The 18,580-nt window shown below is 47.1% G+C and overlaps 1 protein-coding gene across 3 annotated transcripts; it reads right to left on the bottom strand.

Annotated features, from left to right (window-relative positions):
* Positions 1–1,665: 1,665 nt before the first annotated feature.
* On the bottom strand, positions 1,666–16,802 carry LOC104365627 (carboxypeptidase A2). 3 transcript variants are annotated; one of them, XM_032986742.2, is made up of 12 exons: positions 16,725–16,802; positions 11,330–11,418; positions 8,072–8,153; positions 7,082–7,216; positions 6,173–6,271; positions 5,424–5,525; positions 5,171–5,272; positions 4,315–4,425; positions 3,871–3,961; positions 3,295–3,494; positions 2,223–2,307; positions 1,666–1,977 (listed from the first exon to the last, which is right to left on the bottom strand). In XM_032986742.2, the coding sequence occupies exons 2-12, from the start codon at positions 11,392–11,394 to the stop codon at positions 1,790–1,792; spliced, it is 1,260 nt and encodes a 419-aa protein (XP_032842633.1). In that variant the 5' UTR covers positions 11,395–11,418; positions 16,725–16,802; the 3' UTR covers positions 1,666–1,789. The 3 variants fall into 3 exon arrangements, with proteins under 3 accessions (XP_032842633.1, XP_032842632.1, XP_032842634.1); XM_032986741.2 differs by lacking the exon at positions 16,725–16,802 and adding an exon at positions 13,756–13,858; XM_032986743.2 differs by lacking the exon at positions 16,725–16,802 and adding an exon at positions 12,602–12,616.
* Between the last annotated feature and the right edge of the window lie 1,778 nt (positions 16,803–18,580).

Here is an 18,580-nt window from a genome sequence, read left to right on the forward strand (position 1 = left end):
AGATCCCGCCACGTTGGGTCTTGGAATCCTCCAAGGACGGAGCCTGCACAGCCCCTCTGGGTGATGTGTCCCACTCCTGGATTGTCCTGCTGGAAAATATTTTTCCTGTGTCCAGCCTGGCTCGCTCTTGTTCCAGCTGATGCCGGCTGCCTCTCTCACCACACTTTGCAGTGAAGAGCTTGGATCCATTTTCTCAACCTCCTCATGGGGACGGGAGGGCCCCTGTTAGGTCCCCCCACCCCAAAGCTGTCTCATCTCCAGGCCAAACCAGCCCATCTCCCTCAGCATCCCATCATGGGACACATCCTCCCATCCCTCATGGTGGCCTCCATCGGACTTGCTCCAGGTCTCTTTAGTGCCAGGAGGTCCAAAAACTGGATGCAGTTGGCATCAAGCCCACGCACTTACAAGAAGAGGGTCCAGATGGCCTCAAGACCTGGCTGGTTGGATGGAGCTTCAAAGCCAGGCGAGGTCAAGGTCACAGGTCTAAAACCCCAGGCAAGGCTCCTCAGGCTCTGCAGCTCCTGCCCACCGCCCGCCTCAAGGTCCCCACACTGGTGGCAGCAGGTCGGCTGGATCCAGGAGCCCACCAAGTGCCCTGGGCCCCCCCCAGCAGCGGGGTTTTACCAGGGGTGGCTTTATCACCGGCTGAACGACGGGATTTTGGAAGGGTGGGTCAGTTTGGGAAGCAGGTGCCACCAGACAGGGCCATGAGTGAAGGGGACTGGGGACATGGGTGAGGAGCGCCGGCTGCCCCGTGCTCGGCTTTGCTTTCCAAAATCCCTACGCTTAACCCCAAAATAAACCCACGTGCTGCTTCCCGCTGCCTCAGCTTCACCTTCCCTTCCCTGCCAACAGCCTCGTGGCCTTTGAGGCTGAACTAATATTTTACCAGCTGCATCAAATGTGTTTGCTCTGCTGTGGAGCTCACGGAGGAGTGAGTAACTCACCAGCTTCTGGGGGATCGCAGGACACGGCGATAAACCTGTTAGATTTGATAATCCCTGCAAGAGCAGCAGGGATTGCTAATCTCTGATCCTTCGGTGGCTCCTGTGCACAGCCCCGAGCTGTTTTCTCCTAACCCCCAAGAAATTAGCAGGCTCAACGAGAGAAGGAGGGAGGCAGGCTGTTGAGGGACGGCAGACTGACCGTGCTGGATGGGAGCAGGCATCTTCCCACCGCCATCCACCCTCTAACCGTGCCCATCAGGCACATCTGGGAGGGAGAAAAGGGGCAGGACAAATATTAGGTCAGGAGATCCCCCCCCACACACACCAGTGGTCAGCAGCCCGGCAGCATCCTGAGGCTCGTTAAAGGAAATGAAAGTCCTTTAATCAGTCTCACAGCCTGGATTATGCTGCTTAACATCAGGAGGGCCCATTCTGCCTCCAGAAGCGAGCTCTGTCAGAGCCCCCGGGTTTGCAAGAGCAGCAACACGGAGCTGTTATGCACAAATAAAGAAATTCTTCCCCGTTGCCTCTAGACAGCAAATGGATCCTACTGGAGGGTAAGGTAGGCTCCTCCTCTTGTCACTGTTCCTACTGTGTCTCATTTTGGTGGATGACAACCATGTCTTAAAATCTTCCAAGCGGTCCACCAAGCACCCAGAGATGCAGGGAACCAGATGAGCATTAAACACTTTTCATATGCAGACACGTATCACTGTAGGAGGAATGCACAGAGGGTTTTTATTCAGCCAGGTTCCATATCATTACAGCTGTCGCAAGCACACCAAGGGACGACAATTTATGACCTTGCTGCTACAGACAGCTGATTCCCACCCCAGCTTTTAGTACGAATTGTCTCGCACATGCTCCATGATTGTTTTCAGGCCCAGCCAGGTCTCCTCAGCAGTTGGGATAATTTGGCTGGCTGGCAGGAGGAAACCGTAGCGCCCCGTGTCTCGCAGCTCAAAGGCAAAAGAGTATTTGATGCCGTAATCGTAGCTCCAGTCAATGCTGCCTCCACTGGCTTGGTCTGAAAGAGAACAGCAGAAGAGTCAGAGAGGTGAATGGAGGATTCATTTGAGTTCTGCTGTCCTACTTCTTATATTTGTGAGGGAGAAGTATTAGGTTTTTATGCGAACGCTCAGCTCCGATGTTGGACTGGTGGTGTCACTCTACGGAAGCATCACTGCTTCCGAGAGGGAGAGACCTTGTCGAGGGGACAGAGACCGTTGCCCTGGGACAGCCCGTAAAAGCTCAGACTAGTAAAATACTCACAGATAGTAGAGCAAATGCTCCCCACTGTAAATCTGGTGCCGTACAGGGACTGGATGGAATGGGCAGCAGCTTCTCCCAAGGCATCCTGGAGAGGAAAAGATGAAGGGTAAGTCAGAAATTTCGCCAACCTGAACCATACTCAGGGAAATCTCCACAATCTTTAACAAAACCTCCAATCTTTCACACCCCCCCAATAGACGAGTGCCAAAACAGTCCATTTCTTAAACGCTCATACTAGTGACAGCGCTCACAGTTTGCACAGTATTTTGGGGAAGTGACGTCGTAGGTGAATTAAATCATAGCAGGTTCTACCTCTGATCATCCAGTGATTTATCTCACCAACTGTCTTGTCAAGACACAAGTTGAAGAGATATCAGAAAATCCCAAGGCAGTTGGAGATCTTCCAATAGTCAGGGGTCAGCTTTGTGCTCACTTCAACGACGTAACGGGTGGTTGTAGAGAAAACAGAGGTGGGCTCTTCTTGGAGCAGGGCAAAAGGACGAGTGGCAACAAATTGCCACAGGGCAAAATTGCATTTAGGTATTAAGGAAAAAGAAAATCCCCATGACAGTGGGGAAACTTTGGGATGGGCTCGAAGAAGCTGTGGAATTTGTCTTTAGAAATACCAAACCAAATCAAAACAATTAATCAAAGCTCAGCTGAGCAAGGCCCTAAGCAACCCAATCCAACTTTGAGATAGGCTCTGACTCCAAAGCCCATCTGCTTTCAGCAGAGAGCAGAGACCTCCAGAGGTCTTTTCCGTTTGAATTATGATTGTGAGATCGCCTCGAAGGTATTATCACAGCTGTGATGCTGAGCAGAAAGGAGGAAACATGGATGAGCAAAGGGGGCTGAGAGCGGGTGGGGATGGAACGCGTCTGCATACGCTTGAGCTTTCTCTTTCAAAGGCACTGCACTGCACCGGGGTTTTGTCCGCTCTCACGGATGGTTACCATTATGGATGGCAGAGTTTAACTTCTTGTTTTTATCCCAGTATCTCACTGTAACACTTGAGTATGGAAAGCCAGCTGGACAGAACAGAGGAAGCTGAAGCCAAGTCATTATGTCTCACCAGCTCGGCGTAGTCTGCTGGCTTAGTGCACTTATAGCCATAGGGATACATCAGAAGCTGAGAGTAGCTGTGGAGGGTGAGGAAGGCCCGAATATTTCCATGTTTCTTAATAAAGTTGACAACAGATCTAACTTCCACCTCTGAGTTGGCACTGGGCCCACGGTAAGACTCAGAACAGGGATTACTACTGGCTCCGGGACCTGTTGGTGCAAAGAGGGAACAAAGGCAAACCTGTAAGAACTGGCATTTGTGAAAGGTCAAAGCAGAGCAACACAAAGCAAAACAGGTCTGCAGCCAAAGGCAAGGCCTTAAATGCTGAGAAATGCTCAAACAGCAGCAACAAAGCATGAATACTCAAGGGACGTGCTTCTGCAGATTACTGCCTTCATCTTGTGCTCACTGGCAAGTAATCAATATGAAATTATCTTTACAAAAGACAGCCACCAGCCTATTTGACCGTTTTCTTTCTAAATCCCTTATACTAAGGCAATTGCCGCTCCTGTGTAACAGGATCCAGGAACATGAAAGGGAACTTTCTTCTTAGTGACAGCCAGAATCCAGAAACTTTATTCCTACCTCCAAAACCTGCATCCCAGTTCCTGTTTGGATCAACTCCAACACACACACTGCCTTGAATCTTGGAGCGGGTCTTCCGCCACATGCGATTCTAAAACAAACACACACAGTGGCTTTAAAAGGAGCAAATCTCAGTCCTTGCATGAAAACTGCTCCCCAGAAATAGCTGCCATTCACCAGGAAGCGATCCTAGGCATGAGCCTAAGATTATTCCTGGTGGGCTGACTGCCAAGGTGGGCAAAAATCAAAGGGCTGGTGAATTTACAGTGGGTTAAGATGAGTTAGACAAGTAATTAGTATTTTTGGCTGCCCAATTCTTTTGTAACTCCTTCTTATGGCATTAAGAAGTGGACTTTCAGAGCCTACTCCCCTCATGTTTATTGTTCGCTTGGAAGAGCATGACAGCTTTCTAAATCAGCTCAGACACGCAGCATGCTTACTCACCGTGGTGTGAGTGAATACATATCCATCAGGGTTTGAGACTGTCAGCAGAAAAATGTCCATTTTGTTCAGCAGAGAGGTGACGGATGGATCCTTTCCATAGTCAGAGGCAATCTAAGCAGAGACAATATAGCACACCGTGATTAGCAGCGGATTTCTTTCCCACATGCTTACGCTTGAACAGCTAGGTACAGAGGCAAGTGGCTTTTGGGGCAGGCAAACAAGAAACATCAATTATCTGCTGGCCATAACTGCTCCTCGTTAGACTTCAAGCTTGGAGAGAGCAATGAATCTGGTTTGCTATTTTATTCTGAACACAGGAAGTTAATGGGACAGGGCAACAACATTTTCTTCTGCCTGTCCCAGAGAACAGGCCAAGGCTGGCACGAAGATTGAGATGGATTAGCCAGGTTGGGAACATACAGCTGTGCTGCACTTCTCTCGTGGCCTCGTTGTTTTCAGCAGAATTTAAACGCTCGTTTATGTAGAGCTGGAAGTTTTGGCGCTTTTGTGGAAAGCAAGCAACCGCACAGAGTTTCTCTGTGTCGCCAGACCGAAGCAGCAAACTAATCTCAAAGTCCTCGGTTATTGATATAGCTATCAGCCTTGTGGTCCTCAACAATTTCACCTGGACTACTACATGTTGCCTACCTACACTTCTCCCAGCTGTTCTAACAATACACAGCAGTTCTCAATTCTTTGTTTAGGCAGCTGCCATATTCCCTCTGGAGTGGGCTGTGTTTTAAGAGGGGTGAAAGAGAGTTACCAGAGCTGGCTAAATGCATACAGGTGTGATATACTTTGAAATAGTCAGAGGCATTCCCAAGATAAAAGAAAACCCAATCACTGCTGAAGTGACCTTTCTAGCTATCCATATGGCGCTCGCTTGCGTGACCCACTCTCGGGAATGGATACCGGCATCAATCCAGATTGCGGGACGGTTGCGTCCTCCAGTGCTGAACTGTCAAACAAAACAGAAAGTTTTAAAGCTCTCATTGACTCCTTTTAGTCAAGGACATCCCGTATAGACTGAGATGCTTTGGACTCGATCGTGCTGTGTCTATAACATACGTGTATGTTAGCACGCACGCGTTCTGTGATAGGTGCTGTACCTTGAGCACATACAAAGGCCGCTTTTCATAGGACTGCCCAATCTGGAGCTTGCTGACAAGGTTGCTATACTCAGATGCAAGGTGATCCAGTTCTCCATAAATCTGAAATTAAAAGCCATGGTGACGTTTACATTCCATCCACGTACAGTACTGCCCAGAACAATTGTGGGACCTGATGAAATCTACTTTTCTCTCCTTTTGCCATCATTCCTATGGTCTCTTCAAAGCCCCGTCTCACGTCAGCGTCGGCAGTGCTCTTCCTAACATCACAAAGTAGAAGGAAGCACTGCTACATCATCAAGATCTACTTATTTTGGAGTAAGTTCAAAACCCTCTTTAAGAACTTCCAGTAATAAAAATACCTTACCCTCTGCTCTGCTTGACAGCTACTGGTTTCCTACATTTCCCTATTTCAAGATTCTTTTATTTCTCAATCTCTTTTGAGGGTCAAAAGGAAGGGTTTTGATGGGACTCTGCAGAAGAGTTTATGAAACAGTACAACCAACACTTGCCTGTTCCAGCACCCTGTTGGGGAGAGTGCTGGCTCATTGTCCTGACCACAAAATTAATACATTTGAAAACAAAACCATGTGCCAAAAGAAGCTGAAAAGACATTTCAGATCCTAATACAGGGTGTTTGGAAGAAGATGGAAAGACATTTTAGATCCTAATAGATGATAATTAATTGAAGACAGCATGAAAAAAGGCCAGCAAAAAGAATCCTCTTCCCCCAAAGCTGAGGTACTCACGGAATCTAAAGTGTGGTAAGTTCCATAGTTGAAGCTGTTGCTGCTGCGATCCCTTTGTTGACTGTAGGCCATATCTTGCTTTTCTTTATCAAGAACCACCTAAAAGAAGCCATTCACATGTCGAGAAAAACCTGCTTAATTTGCAAACTTCTGACCAAATGATTTTTTCAAATAACAAAATGGTGGTGCTGCATTCTGACTCCAGCCCCAAACTTCCCACAGCTATGGAGCAAACAGATGCTTCTGCTGAATATATCTGTAGCAAAGTGAGCAAGAATACCAGTGTTTAAATGGTCAGCATTAAGTTTTAAACACTTCTTAAGATGAACAAGAATAGTATTGGAAAGCTTTGGGTGGAAAAAAAAGAAAAAAAGAAAAAAAAAAGGAAAAAAAAAAAAAAAACAGTGCTTCTGCTGAGTTAATGCTATTTTAGATGTTATTTGGGGATTACTGCTCATGAAGAAATGTTGGATTAGTGCCCAAGTGGGTGCCTTTTGTCTCACACCGTGCTGTACACTTCTTTCAGATTATGATCCTGAACTACTCTTAACACAATTTATTGAATTCTAAGTAACTTCAGTGTTGTGTTTCCCAAACATCTGGGGCCAAAAGGCCACATGAAATTCCTCAGGGGTTATCAGAAGAGCCCCGTGGACCCTATGTGTTTATTAATGTCACTATTCAACATGATTTCAGAGAGCATCTGAAGAGTGATCTCCACAGCTTCCCAGTGCAGCAGCGATCCACGGATTGCCTTTGAGAAATTAATCCACAGACTACAAAAATAAGGAGAGGACCTCATGGAAAACAGTATAGAAGAGTCCGTGTTAATGAACGAGGCCAGATTGTGAATCACTATTTGTTTCCAAAGGATATAAAAGCTAAATACGTGTGAATGGCATTGCCTACCTGCAGGTCTTCGATCAGGATGGAGTACTCAATCCCATGGGATTTCAGGAAGGCTTTGACTGCTTGGACACTGTTAGCGGGGATTCGCACATCCACGGGGAGGGCAGGGGTGGAGGGATTTATCCAGAAATCAAGCTGAAAAGAGAAAGGAAAATGGATTCGGTTTGGGGAAAGTGTTCTGCAAACAGCTCTTCTAAAGCTTTAGAAATGCTGATTTCTCCCAAACTCCTGCAGTAATGTGCCCCGTCACCCAAGCGTGGCCTCACCACAACCTGGCATCAGTTAACACGACAAACTCACCAAGAAAATAACAAAGGCCCACAGGAGGCTAAAGTCAGCATTTTCACTGACTTCAGAGCTTCAGTCATATAAGCAAGAGGAAATTTTAGTCTTCTATGATGATTATTTTACTGTTCTCCCTTTTACCAGAAACAGTTTCAAGAAAAGCTCTGTATTGCAGTATTAGGTAATATGAAACTCATTGGTTTTATTTCTCCTTTTATTTCTCCTTTGGTAGGGCTTTTCTAAATTTTCATTTCTATACTATTCAATATTTTTAAAGAAGGTGGTAATAAAAATTCTCACCAATGACAACAAGAACAGTAATAACATAGAATTTTATCGTGTGTTTTGCTGTTTCAATACAGTGTGGACTAACTAATTCCTCCCACAATGCTGGGAGACAATGACAAAAACGTTAGCATCCCCACTTTAAAGACAAGCTTTTTGATACTGAGATTAAGAGCAGATCAGTTCAAATATGATTGTAAACCCAGCAGGAAGAAAATTTTAAATTGAATTGTAGGCACTCCTGAATACCAAGCTGATACTAGAACTTGCAGATCAAACACCAAGTATTGAGACAGTAAATTTATTTATGGTAGCTGCCACAGTATGGCATGAACCTTTCAAATGTGATGCAAACTCCTACCCTGGTAAATCCTACCCTGGTCTGACACATTAAAAAATGTCTCTGTGGTCATAACATACCCCAAGGTGTTCCAGTGATTCCAAAAGCTGTAACTCCTTAACCTCCTCCTCATTTCTTGTCTTGATTCGGAGAACCTGGTGCCTGCAATAAATCAGTAAGTCTTCAGAAACAGCCTCTAAAAGGGGTCTGGTTGAACTAGCTTGTTATTGAGATCATGATTTTGTTGGGTAGTTACTTGCATGCTACTAGTCAATACGGACTTCTTTAACACAGTTGACCTAGTGTCACCCAAGAGTTCAACCAACAACCTGCTATATGTGCAGTAGATTGATGACGAGTTAAATGGCAATTTTTAAGATTTCACCATAAACAAGACAGCAAGTGGATGACTTTTTAAGTCAATAACTTGCAGAAGAAAAATAATCTGGTTGAGTTTGCAAATGATCAAAAGTTTGGGGAGCACTATACAACAAAGCAAGCCAAACACTAAATATAGGATTAATTTCACCTTTCTTCAGTGTAGTCAAAGACTGTTGACAAACTTCCCTGTGTTGTCAGAAGCTGATACCATCGGAGGGTGGCTTGCCCCATTCCAGGTGGAATGAATCACCTTCTGGTAGTACCTCACTCCACCGGTTACAGAGGTAACCTCAGCAATTAACCCAGACCGTGCATTGTACGACATACAGTGACCACAACGTACAGTCTCTAAGTGGTTTTTAGATCACTAAAAACATATATCCCGTTCAAATACACAGTATTCCAGGCTGCTTGGTAAAATAGATACAAGCAAACAGTACCACGAGGACAGGCAGATGAGCTCAGACTTGTTCAGGCTGATCTAATTGCAGACTACAACTGCTTGAAGGGGAGTTACAAAAAAAGGACAAACTCTTCTGAGTAGAGGTAGATAATAACAAGGGGAAACAGCTTCATGCCCTGCGCTGAGCAGGAGGGTGGACTAAAAAATTCTGGAGGTCCCTCCCACCCGAAACTTTTATGAAATGACAGAATGGATCTATGAACAAGTGTATGCAACAGCTGGGGGACAGAAGATCCTATTCTGGAGAACCAGGGAGGGATTCTGAAGGAAACCTGGGAGCCGCAGCGAATAATCAGTTGGAAATACAGCACCGGGATCAATGCCATGGACAAAAGCACCGATGTGCTCCTTAGCTGTACAGCCTGGGGCTCACTGCAAGCCAGCTGAGCTTAATGCTGCATTTGCAAAATGACATTTGGCGGTTAAAGCATTTGGTGTGTTTGTTTTCCTTCTCCTCCCCAGGCATCTGCCTTCGGGGCCACTGTTGGAAACAAAGCAAAAGGCCCTGGAGTCCCACATCCTGACCTGGCCCAGCTGCTCTGCTGGCACCCACGGCAAGCAGTACTGAAAAATGGAGGTGTCTCAGAGTAAATCGACATAAATAACTGCAGAATTGGAAAACACATTTTAAGACAGGGAAAACAAGGGACTTGGCCTATCAGCTCAGTTATGTGTGTATTTATTTACTAGCGTGGCCTCAGCTGCCGAGAAGAGACGCTCATTAACACCAGGCTCCTCAGTCTGGCCAGCAAAGGTATAAGACTCTTGTGTTGAACCAAGTTAAATCAACTCTAAGGTACTTCACCACATTAAAAACTTATTATTGGATTCTCCATCAACATAAGATTTATTTCTGAATTGGATTCTTCTGTGAAGAGGAGATGAGGCTCATTAACCACAGCTACTGAACGTGACTGAGGAATGAATTCACGAGAATCCAATCTACATTATGCCAGAGCCCAGCTTAAATGATCAAAACAGTTTCTGCTGGCTTTACAAATCCTAGGGTTTTAGTAAACTATGAAGATTATTTCTTAATCCTTACATCTTCAGATGTACTTAAAAAGGCTCTGAAGATAATTAATCATTTTTTAAAAAAATGAGAATCTTAAAAAACAAAAGGTAGTTAATGACCGTTCTGATCTGAGGCCAGGTTCTGGTCTTTCAGCTTTGCTTTGTGCCAGACTTGATCTGTCAAGCTGAATACTTGAGTTTTGCAGCAAGGTTCAGCTCCGGATCAAAGCTGGAGACTGCTCCCTCGGTACCATCAAATCCAAAACAAAGCCTTGGGTGAACACGAATTTAGGAGCTCAACTCCACAGCTAGACCCTTCTCCTTAGAAACTCAAATGAAAGTAGAGAGGGGTTCCCTCTCTAGCAGTGACAAGTGGCGTTTCTCAGGGGTTGAGCCCAGTGCTGTTTCACATCTTCGTTGGGGACACGGACAGAGGGATCGATGCCCCCTCAGCAAGTTCACCCGTGACCCCCAGCTGCGTGGTGGGGGACACGCTGAGGGCAGGGGGGGCATCCCGAGGGACCTGGGCAGGCTGGAGAGGGGGGCCCGGGCAAACCCCGTGGGGTTCAACAAGGCCAAGGGCAAGGGCCTGCCCGGGGGTCGGGGCGATCCCCAGCACAAACCCAGGCTGGGCCCTCGAGGGGTGGCTGGAGAGCAGCCCCAAGGAGAGGGACTGGGGGGGTTGGTGGGGGGAAAACTGCCCGTGAGGCAGCCCCGTGCGCTGGCAGCCCAGAACCCACCTGTGCCCTGGACTGCAGCCAGAGCAGGGGGGGCAGCAGGGCCAGGGGGGGGATTCTCCCCCTCTGCTCCGCTCTGGGGAGACCCCCCTGCAGTGCTGGGGCCAGCTCGGGGGCCCCCAACAGCAGAAGGACCCGGAGCTGCTCGAGCGGGGCCAGAGGAGGCCATGGAGATGCTGGGGGGGCTGGAGCAGCTCCCCTGGGGGGCCGGGCTGAGAGAGTTGGGGGGGGTTCAGCCTGGAGAAGAGAAGGCTCCGGGGAGCCCTTCGAGCGGCCTCCCAGGGCTTAAAGGGGGGACAGGGGAGGTGGGGGGGGACTCTTTATTTGAGAGGTGACGGTTTTAAACTGCCAGAGGGCAGATTTAGGTTACATCTAAGGCAGAAATCGTTCCCTGTATGGGGGGTGAGGCGCTGGCCCAGGGTGCCCAGAGCAGCTGTGGGTGCCCCCTCCCTGGAAGGGTTCAAGGCCAGGTTGGACGGGGCTGGGAGCCCCCTGGGCTGGGGGAAGGGGGTCCTGCCCAGGGCAGGGGGGGGCACTGGGGGGGCTTTATGGTCCCTTCCAACCCAAACCTTTTGACTATTCTATAATTCCTTCAAACACTGGAATACCAAAGCAGCAAGACAAGTCAGTCATAAAAAGCAAAGAATGTGCCCGAAGCAGATTTTGTAAAGTTAAGGTCATAAAAAACAACAACTGGATAATACGGCTTTAAAAGAAAGGTCTTATACAAAAGTGTAACTCACCCAACAAAATTTTCCAGGCACAAGGAAGCCCCGAAGAGGGCACTGAAGATCACAATCAGCTTCATGTTTGAAGTGAAGTCCAACTCAGCCTAGCAAACGTGAATTTATACAGGACTTGTTAAGAAATCCTTTTTCAGATAAAACATATCTGTATTCCATGTGATGAAGTTCTCACATTTATCAGAGCTTTCAAGGCAACCAACAGATAGGAGGGCAATTTCATCTCCAAAAAAATATTTTCCGCTGACAAATTAGAACCTGTAAGGGAGGAGTTGTTTTCAAAGCTTTGCCCACAAAGCTCCTCAGTGTCCTTTTACACATTTTTTTAGATAAACAGAAACAAACTGAACGTCATCCCGGCTGAGGATAAGGGGCTAGTAGACTCTTGGTCATGGGTTTTCCTCCATTAGATTTCTAGTAGCCCACTCCTTGTTACAAAGAGGCAGCCAGCAGAAAGGTCTCGCTCCAGCGAAAATACTCGAGTGGTTATTTTGAAGGATGTACTCTGGGTCCTGCCTGCTATGGAACAAGTTGTCTCTGACAGACTGGGCCAAGGCCATGCTATAGATTCACTCTTATATACAAGTTACACACTTCTAGATATAAGCCAGGTATTTTAAATATACTCTTTATTGAAATTACTAGCACGCCCCCAACATCCAGCTGGGATGGTTCCATACAGATCCAGCCAGCTGGTGTTTTAAGCAAATTAAGGTGGCAGCAAGATTCACAGGAAAGCAAGTTGTATAGTGGGAGCAGAAAAAAGCCTTGGGTGAACAGGAACTTAGAGGAGCTCAACTCTGCCGTTAGACCTTTCTCCTTGGACAGGCTTGCTAGACATCCTCTTCTAATAAAGTACACTTCTCAGGAAGAGGTGACACAGGTTTGAAGAAATGCTGGAACAGCCACTGCCCGGTCCTCTCGGCTTTACAATGCCCACAGAGCTGTTCCCTGATCCAGTAGCTCTCTGGGTCCCTTTCTCCTTGTGCAGGACTCAGTCTACGTCTCGCTTCACGGGGAATAGCCTTCATCTTGTTTGCTTTCCGTGCCCGGGTATTTGAGTTGTCATTATCTACGTTGAAGGAGTAATGGTGACGGGCAGTTTCCTGGCTGAACTTTAGGAACCATCTCTCTTGCCTTTGGTTGTGGGAAAACCCAGCTGCGGTTGTCCCAGAATGACAGGTAGAGCCAGAGGGCTGTTGGATACACTTTTTGTTCATCCCATTAAAAACGTTACTGAGGAAGAGCCAGGTGCTGACCCTGCTGTAATACCTGCAGATGGGGTTCCTGGGAACTAACACGGGACAGAAGGGAGAGGTTCAGCCACTCTGTAATCAACCTCAGGAGAGGAAGGAAGTCTCTGACAATCCCCAGAGGAAGCTCTTGATAAAGATCTTGCCTCTCTCAACATTTGTCAGCACCTCCCTGAAGAGCTGCCCCTAATCCTACCCCTCCACAGCCGGGGCAAGGGCTTCTCGCCATGTGTTCACATCAGATTCCAAAAAGTCTTTTGTAAGGCCAGGCCTCATGTTTTTTGGGAACAGGTTGAGCCTCGGGCAGGAATTCTGCCTGTTTTGACATATAGGAATTAGTCATCCTGCAACTGTTGTATCTTGGGGGCACACTATGGAGAACATACACTCTGCAGGGAGGTAAGGTATGTTCCTGTGAGTCCCCAGGTCTTTGAGATTTAACCTAACCCGGTCCTTGGGAAACAAGCAGGTTTCCACTCCCCTCAATGTAAATCAGATTAATGAGAGTTTATCCTAAGAGACAGGAACCGTCATGAGAATTTCCTGCTTCTAGCACTACAGTAATTCTGGTGGAAGTCAAATTCCACCTGTAGTTTATGACCTTCAACATTTCATAAAGAACCTATCGACTGTCCACACCACCTCCTGTGGATTCACTCTTTGAAAACAGGAAGGAGGGACTTAGTTTAGGGCAAAATTATAGCTTGCTTCATTACTCATGCTACATCCCGCGCGGATTTAAAGGCTGCCAAGAGATCGCGCCAAACATGTCAGGGTCTAAAGAGCTCTAAGTGCCCTGACCAGCCTCATCAGGGGCCTCCACCCATTTCATTTAAGGAGCTGCATTTAAGTCTAAACCTTTGTGCCCACTCCTCATCCCCACTGGAGGGAAGCCTACAGCACTGTGACCTCCCGCTATAGCCATGAGGTCCTGCAGGGTTTGGAGATCAGCCTTGAACCACAGAGTAAGCCCTATGGGTGAAGTCCTGCACAGGCTGAAAGCTTCCAAAACACCTGAGCAAATCAGACAGCAGCAAAAGCAGGGGTGCACCACCACAGCAAGCCAGAAGCCAAAGGTGACAGCAAAGCAGGAGGAGGTAGAGAGCTCACCGCAAGCAGCACAGCCCCATAGGACCCAAACAAGAGCAGCAGAGCAGGTCTGGTGGCACTAACCAGCAACCACCACAGTCCAGATCCTCAGGAAAATCCACAATCAACACAGCAGGTCCACGGCCAGGATGCCAAGAGCTACAAGCTCAAGTCCACTGTGCACCCACGGCGGTTCAAACAAGGACCAGAACAAATGGCCTCGGCTTAAATGCAGCTCCCACGCCAAGGGGCGGAGGGTGTGTGGGTGGGGGCCCCACGCGAGCCCGTCAGGGCAATTAGCGCTCTCAGGGCCATGGCATACTAACGTGGGCAGGGTGGGACATACCCTCTGCACGGGTCCGAAGAGGAAGTGGGATTGTGCAGTGAATCACAAACACCCTGGTGACATGTTAAGAAGTGAAACCACATCCAACCAAACCTTGTCTCGCTGCTTAAAATTACCGTACTGATATATAAAGTTTGTCAGTGCTGTCATTGACAGAGGGCCAGAATGGATATGATCCCCCCCGCCAACTAGAAAGACCCCAAAAGTCATCAAATTTAGGTGGAGTCGCTCTGTTTCCATCAAGTCCAGACCCATTGCTGTTGTCCCTGTCTATAAAAGGTTCGTGCAACTGAGATACAGCATAATAGTCTCTCCTATCACAGGAAAGCAGAGGCATCCTCTTGTCCTTGTCATACCTACCAAGCTTATCTGAGCCCAAGCCCACAGTCCTCCTTGTCTCCCATCCTCTCAAAATAAAAGTTCACCAATTCAGAAGGAATGGGAACAAAAGGAGAGATGACCCGTGCTGGACTGAGCTTTCCTTGCGCTCTTGCTGACCCACTTGTCCCCTCTGCCCTCTTCGCATCCGTTCTGCGTCACCTTCTGCTTCCTCACGGGGTCCTGGGCGTTTTCTGTAACGCTTTTTTGAACCCCATGCATAACTCAGAAAACTCATTTTTACCTTTAGAATTGCTCTCCCTTTCGCCAGAATATAATCTTTTATCTTGGACTTTTTGGCAGATCTGTTTCAGGGAAATGACATTGTACACACGATGTTAACTCCGAACAGCATATAAACATTAATTCCTTATATAATGCTAATTCTCAAGGCGTGTGTGAGCTTGTGAGAGAGGCTCTGGGACGTTAAGCTGACTGGTCTTCCCACAGCTACAACACAGGGAGCAGCGCCAGCCCCTGCCCCAGGAAAACGCAGCCAGGACGGGATCCCTCACACCTTTGCCATTTCTGCCAAAACTCTCAACAAGCCCACATTCCTCAGAAATCCCATACGTGTTTCACCTTTGGATGGAAATGTTTCTTTTCTCATCTTCTCGAGCTAGACCTGTAACACCAACATGACAAAGGGCTCCACTGGCAACTCATCTCCTGAATGATCAAAGTTAATTGGCTATAACACAATTAATTTTGGATTACTGGTAAGAGAACTATTATTTCTGTAAGTAAAGGATTATTTTCACGTTCCTAATCCGCAAGGCACCTTGGGAATGCCCTGGATATAGAACGAGTAGGGATTTCAGGATGTGGCTCACCATTTGCAGATGTGACTGGCATCATTTTAGGAGCAGAACCCTCCTTTTGACCTCTCTGGAAAATCTGCTGCTGTATGCCAGTGTAATAACACTGACTGCAGTCGAGCTACTTACTTCCAACTCAAATTTCCTTCAATTAGGAAATCAAGACCTTTGACTTTCCAGGGTTGTCCCCAAATTTCACGTGGTTTGAATCATGCAGCAGTTTATAATGCACCACACACTCCATCAGATCATGTTGTTGCTTTTCATTTTAAAACAGCAAGCGGCTGAACTGTAACTGGTGATAACAGGGAGGGGATGGGGAGGGTACCGGGAGAAATACAGTTACTTATACCTGGAGATTAAAGTCTGGTTCTAACAGTTTCATCATCCCATGAGATAGTTATAAATAGTAACAACTTCCAAGGTTGTGAAAGCCTTTTAGGCAGGAAAGTTTTGTATAAGCCCACAATAATCTTCTGTTAAGGACCAGCAGGTGTCAGCAGAAAACACAGGATTAAATAGTCTCTTACTCGAGCAAGACAGATAATCAGAATGACAGCACAAAAGCAGAGCAGGATTTTCCTTCTGATCCCCCCAAAGCCTTCCTCATCCTCATCATATTCCCTCTCCTCTGCTTTCTGACTACACCAGAGAGCAAGGTGTCATTCTGCCAGTAATGCCATCAAAGTGAGGAAAAAATGGTATCCCACGGAGCCTTGGCATTGGACGTGGGGCACGGGGCTGTCCCTCTCTGAGGGGTGAGCATTTCTGCATTCGGAGCAGCCCGCTGGCAACCCATTGTCCAGCCAACCTTCTCAGGAAGCCCCAATGTGTTGGCCACCTGCGGAGCCACAGGGATGATGGCATCGCAAAGTGGCCTCTTTTCTGCCCATTAGGCCCTTCAGCTGCGATCTGGGGAAGGCTGGAGTGTCCTCAAGTCCTGCTGGTCCGTAGCATTTGGGGGGGATGTTGGGCAGGATTCACCTCCTCTGACTCAAGCTGTGCCAAGGCCGGGAATTGCACCAAAACAAGACTCTTCCTTTGTAACTGATTAAGAGCGATTCACCCCATCATCAAATAGCTGTTTGAGACTAGAAGGCCAAAGCAGGCTTTTTAACAGCCCTTCAATACGATCTCCATTTCATGCTTTTCTTGCTTTCATCCTCTGGCTTAGGAAATGAGTCGAAGTCATGAGACTTTCAAACCAACGGAATTCGCCCATTGGCATGGATATACCAAACCAACTTTCATCCTGTTTAAATTTGTCTCCTCCCTTTCTCCAACTGTATTTTTATTACCAGATGTTTCCTATAACCAGCTTTTTACAAAGGAATAACACACTCTACCAGCCTTTACAGTGGGGCAACGTGGAAGTTACTCTATTTACTCAAAATGGAAGCAGAGTGGGAAAAACTAAGAAATAGGTTGGATATCACAGATAATTAGATTATCCCAGGTGATTTTTCTTTTCAAAGTCACTGCCCCTGTCTTGTACGAGCTGTTGCAGCCACCTCAGTTCAACATGTCTCCCTGGGCCAGGTCCAGCTCCTCTATCCAGGTCCTGTCACTTTGCGGCCTCCTGATTCTTCCCATCTGCTAACATACCCTGCTTCTTGCCTCAAAAGGACACATCCCATGAAAATGTCACCGAGATAGGTCAGTATCTCACCACACTGACAACGTTGGATGATTCACCATCCAGTCCTTTAAGTCAAGCAGGTCGCCCAAAGCCACCCTGTCCGATGGGACCATCTTTACCTCAGGTAATACCTTCTGGATACACCAATTTAGCATGAAATTCACACAGACCTCTTCATTTACAGCATTTCAGAACAGAAATATTAAGTTAAACCTGTATAGCGCACAAACAGACCCAAGATCTCTTCAAGTTTTAACTGTTAACCTTGGCAACATGCGGTCTTACATACGTTACTATATGTAATCAATTAATGTAGTGATTTAACCCCAGCTGGTCACTGAGCACCACACAGCTGCTTGCTCACTCCCACCCAGGTGGATGGGGAAAAATCCCCAGGGGGATATGGAAGGGTAAAATGGAGAAAACTTGGGGCTGAGATAAAGACAGTTTGATAGGGACAGCAAAAGCTGCGCACACAAGCAAAGCAAAACGAGGAATTCATTCACCCCTTCCTGTGGGCAGGCAGGGGCTCAGCCATCCCCAAGGCAGCCGGGCTCCATCACACGTAAGAGTGACTTGGGAAGACAAACGCCGTCTCTCTAAACATCCGGCAACCTCCTTCTTCTTCCCCCAGCTCTATATGCTGAGCATGATGCCATATGGTACAAAATATCCCTTTGTTCAGTTGGGGTCAGCCGTCCTGGCGGCGTCCCCTCTTCATTTCTTGTGCACCTCCAGCCCCCTCGCTGGTGGGGTGGGATGAGGAACAGAAAAGTCTTTGACTCTGCGTAAGCGCTGCTTAGCACTAAGGAAAACATCCCCGTGTTATCAACACTGTTTCCAGCACAAATCCGAAGCACGGCCCCATACCAGCTATTACAAAGAAAATTAACTCTACCCCAACCAAAACCAGCACGTTTAGCTGTATGACAGGGTCCTCTTTTCTTTTTTTCTTTCAGGAACTGCAATTTGCACCACTGTTTTTCCTAGGTGATATGTATGTGATTTAAACCCTAATACAAGCTGAGCTTGTTTCAAGAGCATTTTAAAACAATTAGCACACCTACAAGAAAAACAGCAGAACACCACATTTCCGTTGCTCACAGACTCAAAGGGAGGTTGAGTTTAGCATTCTTCCTTGGGGAAGAAATGGCATGCTCCCCAGTAACCCAAGGCCAAACCACTGCTCTCTGTTTTGAGTAGAAAATGCCATTCTCACTGCGTCTAAAAGCCCAGACTGTTTCTTTACTTAACGTGAAATTGTGTATTTTGGTACTGCTCTCCAACAACAGTTTAGCAGGAAAAAAGGAGTTCTCTTTATGAGACAGCCAGGGAAATACACAAAGAACAGGAATATGCACCTAACCTAAATAATGGCTTTAAAAATGAAATAGCTATCTGGCTATAAATCAAGAATATTAAGTAAATATAATTGTTTTTATTAAAAGAAGACACCGACTTAATTCCTGGGGATAATGACACCGTTTCTCAAACTTTAGTTTTAACTTCGTTTAGTTTAGTTTTTTGAACTCGGAAAAACGCCAGCAACTGTTTACTTTAGTTTAGTTTAGTTTTTTAACTCGGTAAAACCACACCAACCGCCGTCTTCACACCTACCCCCGGCGCAGCCAACATGGCGGGCGCGGCGCCCCGCCTCACGCGCCCGTTCCCGCCAAAACGCGGGCGCGCGCCCCCCCCACTGTTCCCTCCCCGCTCCCCCCGTCCAAT

Source organism: Tyto alba, unplaced genomic scaffold (assembly GCF_018691265.1).
Source record: "Tyto alba isolate M040663 unplaced genomic scaffold, T.alba_DEE_v4.0 Super-Scaffold_2, whole genome shotgun sequence".
Classification (NCBI taxonomy): Eukaryota; Metazoa; Chordata; class Aves; order Strigiformes; family Tytonidae; genus Tyto; species Tyto alba.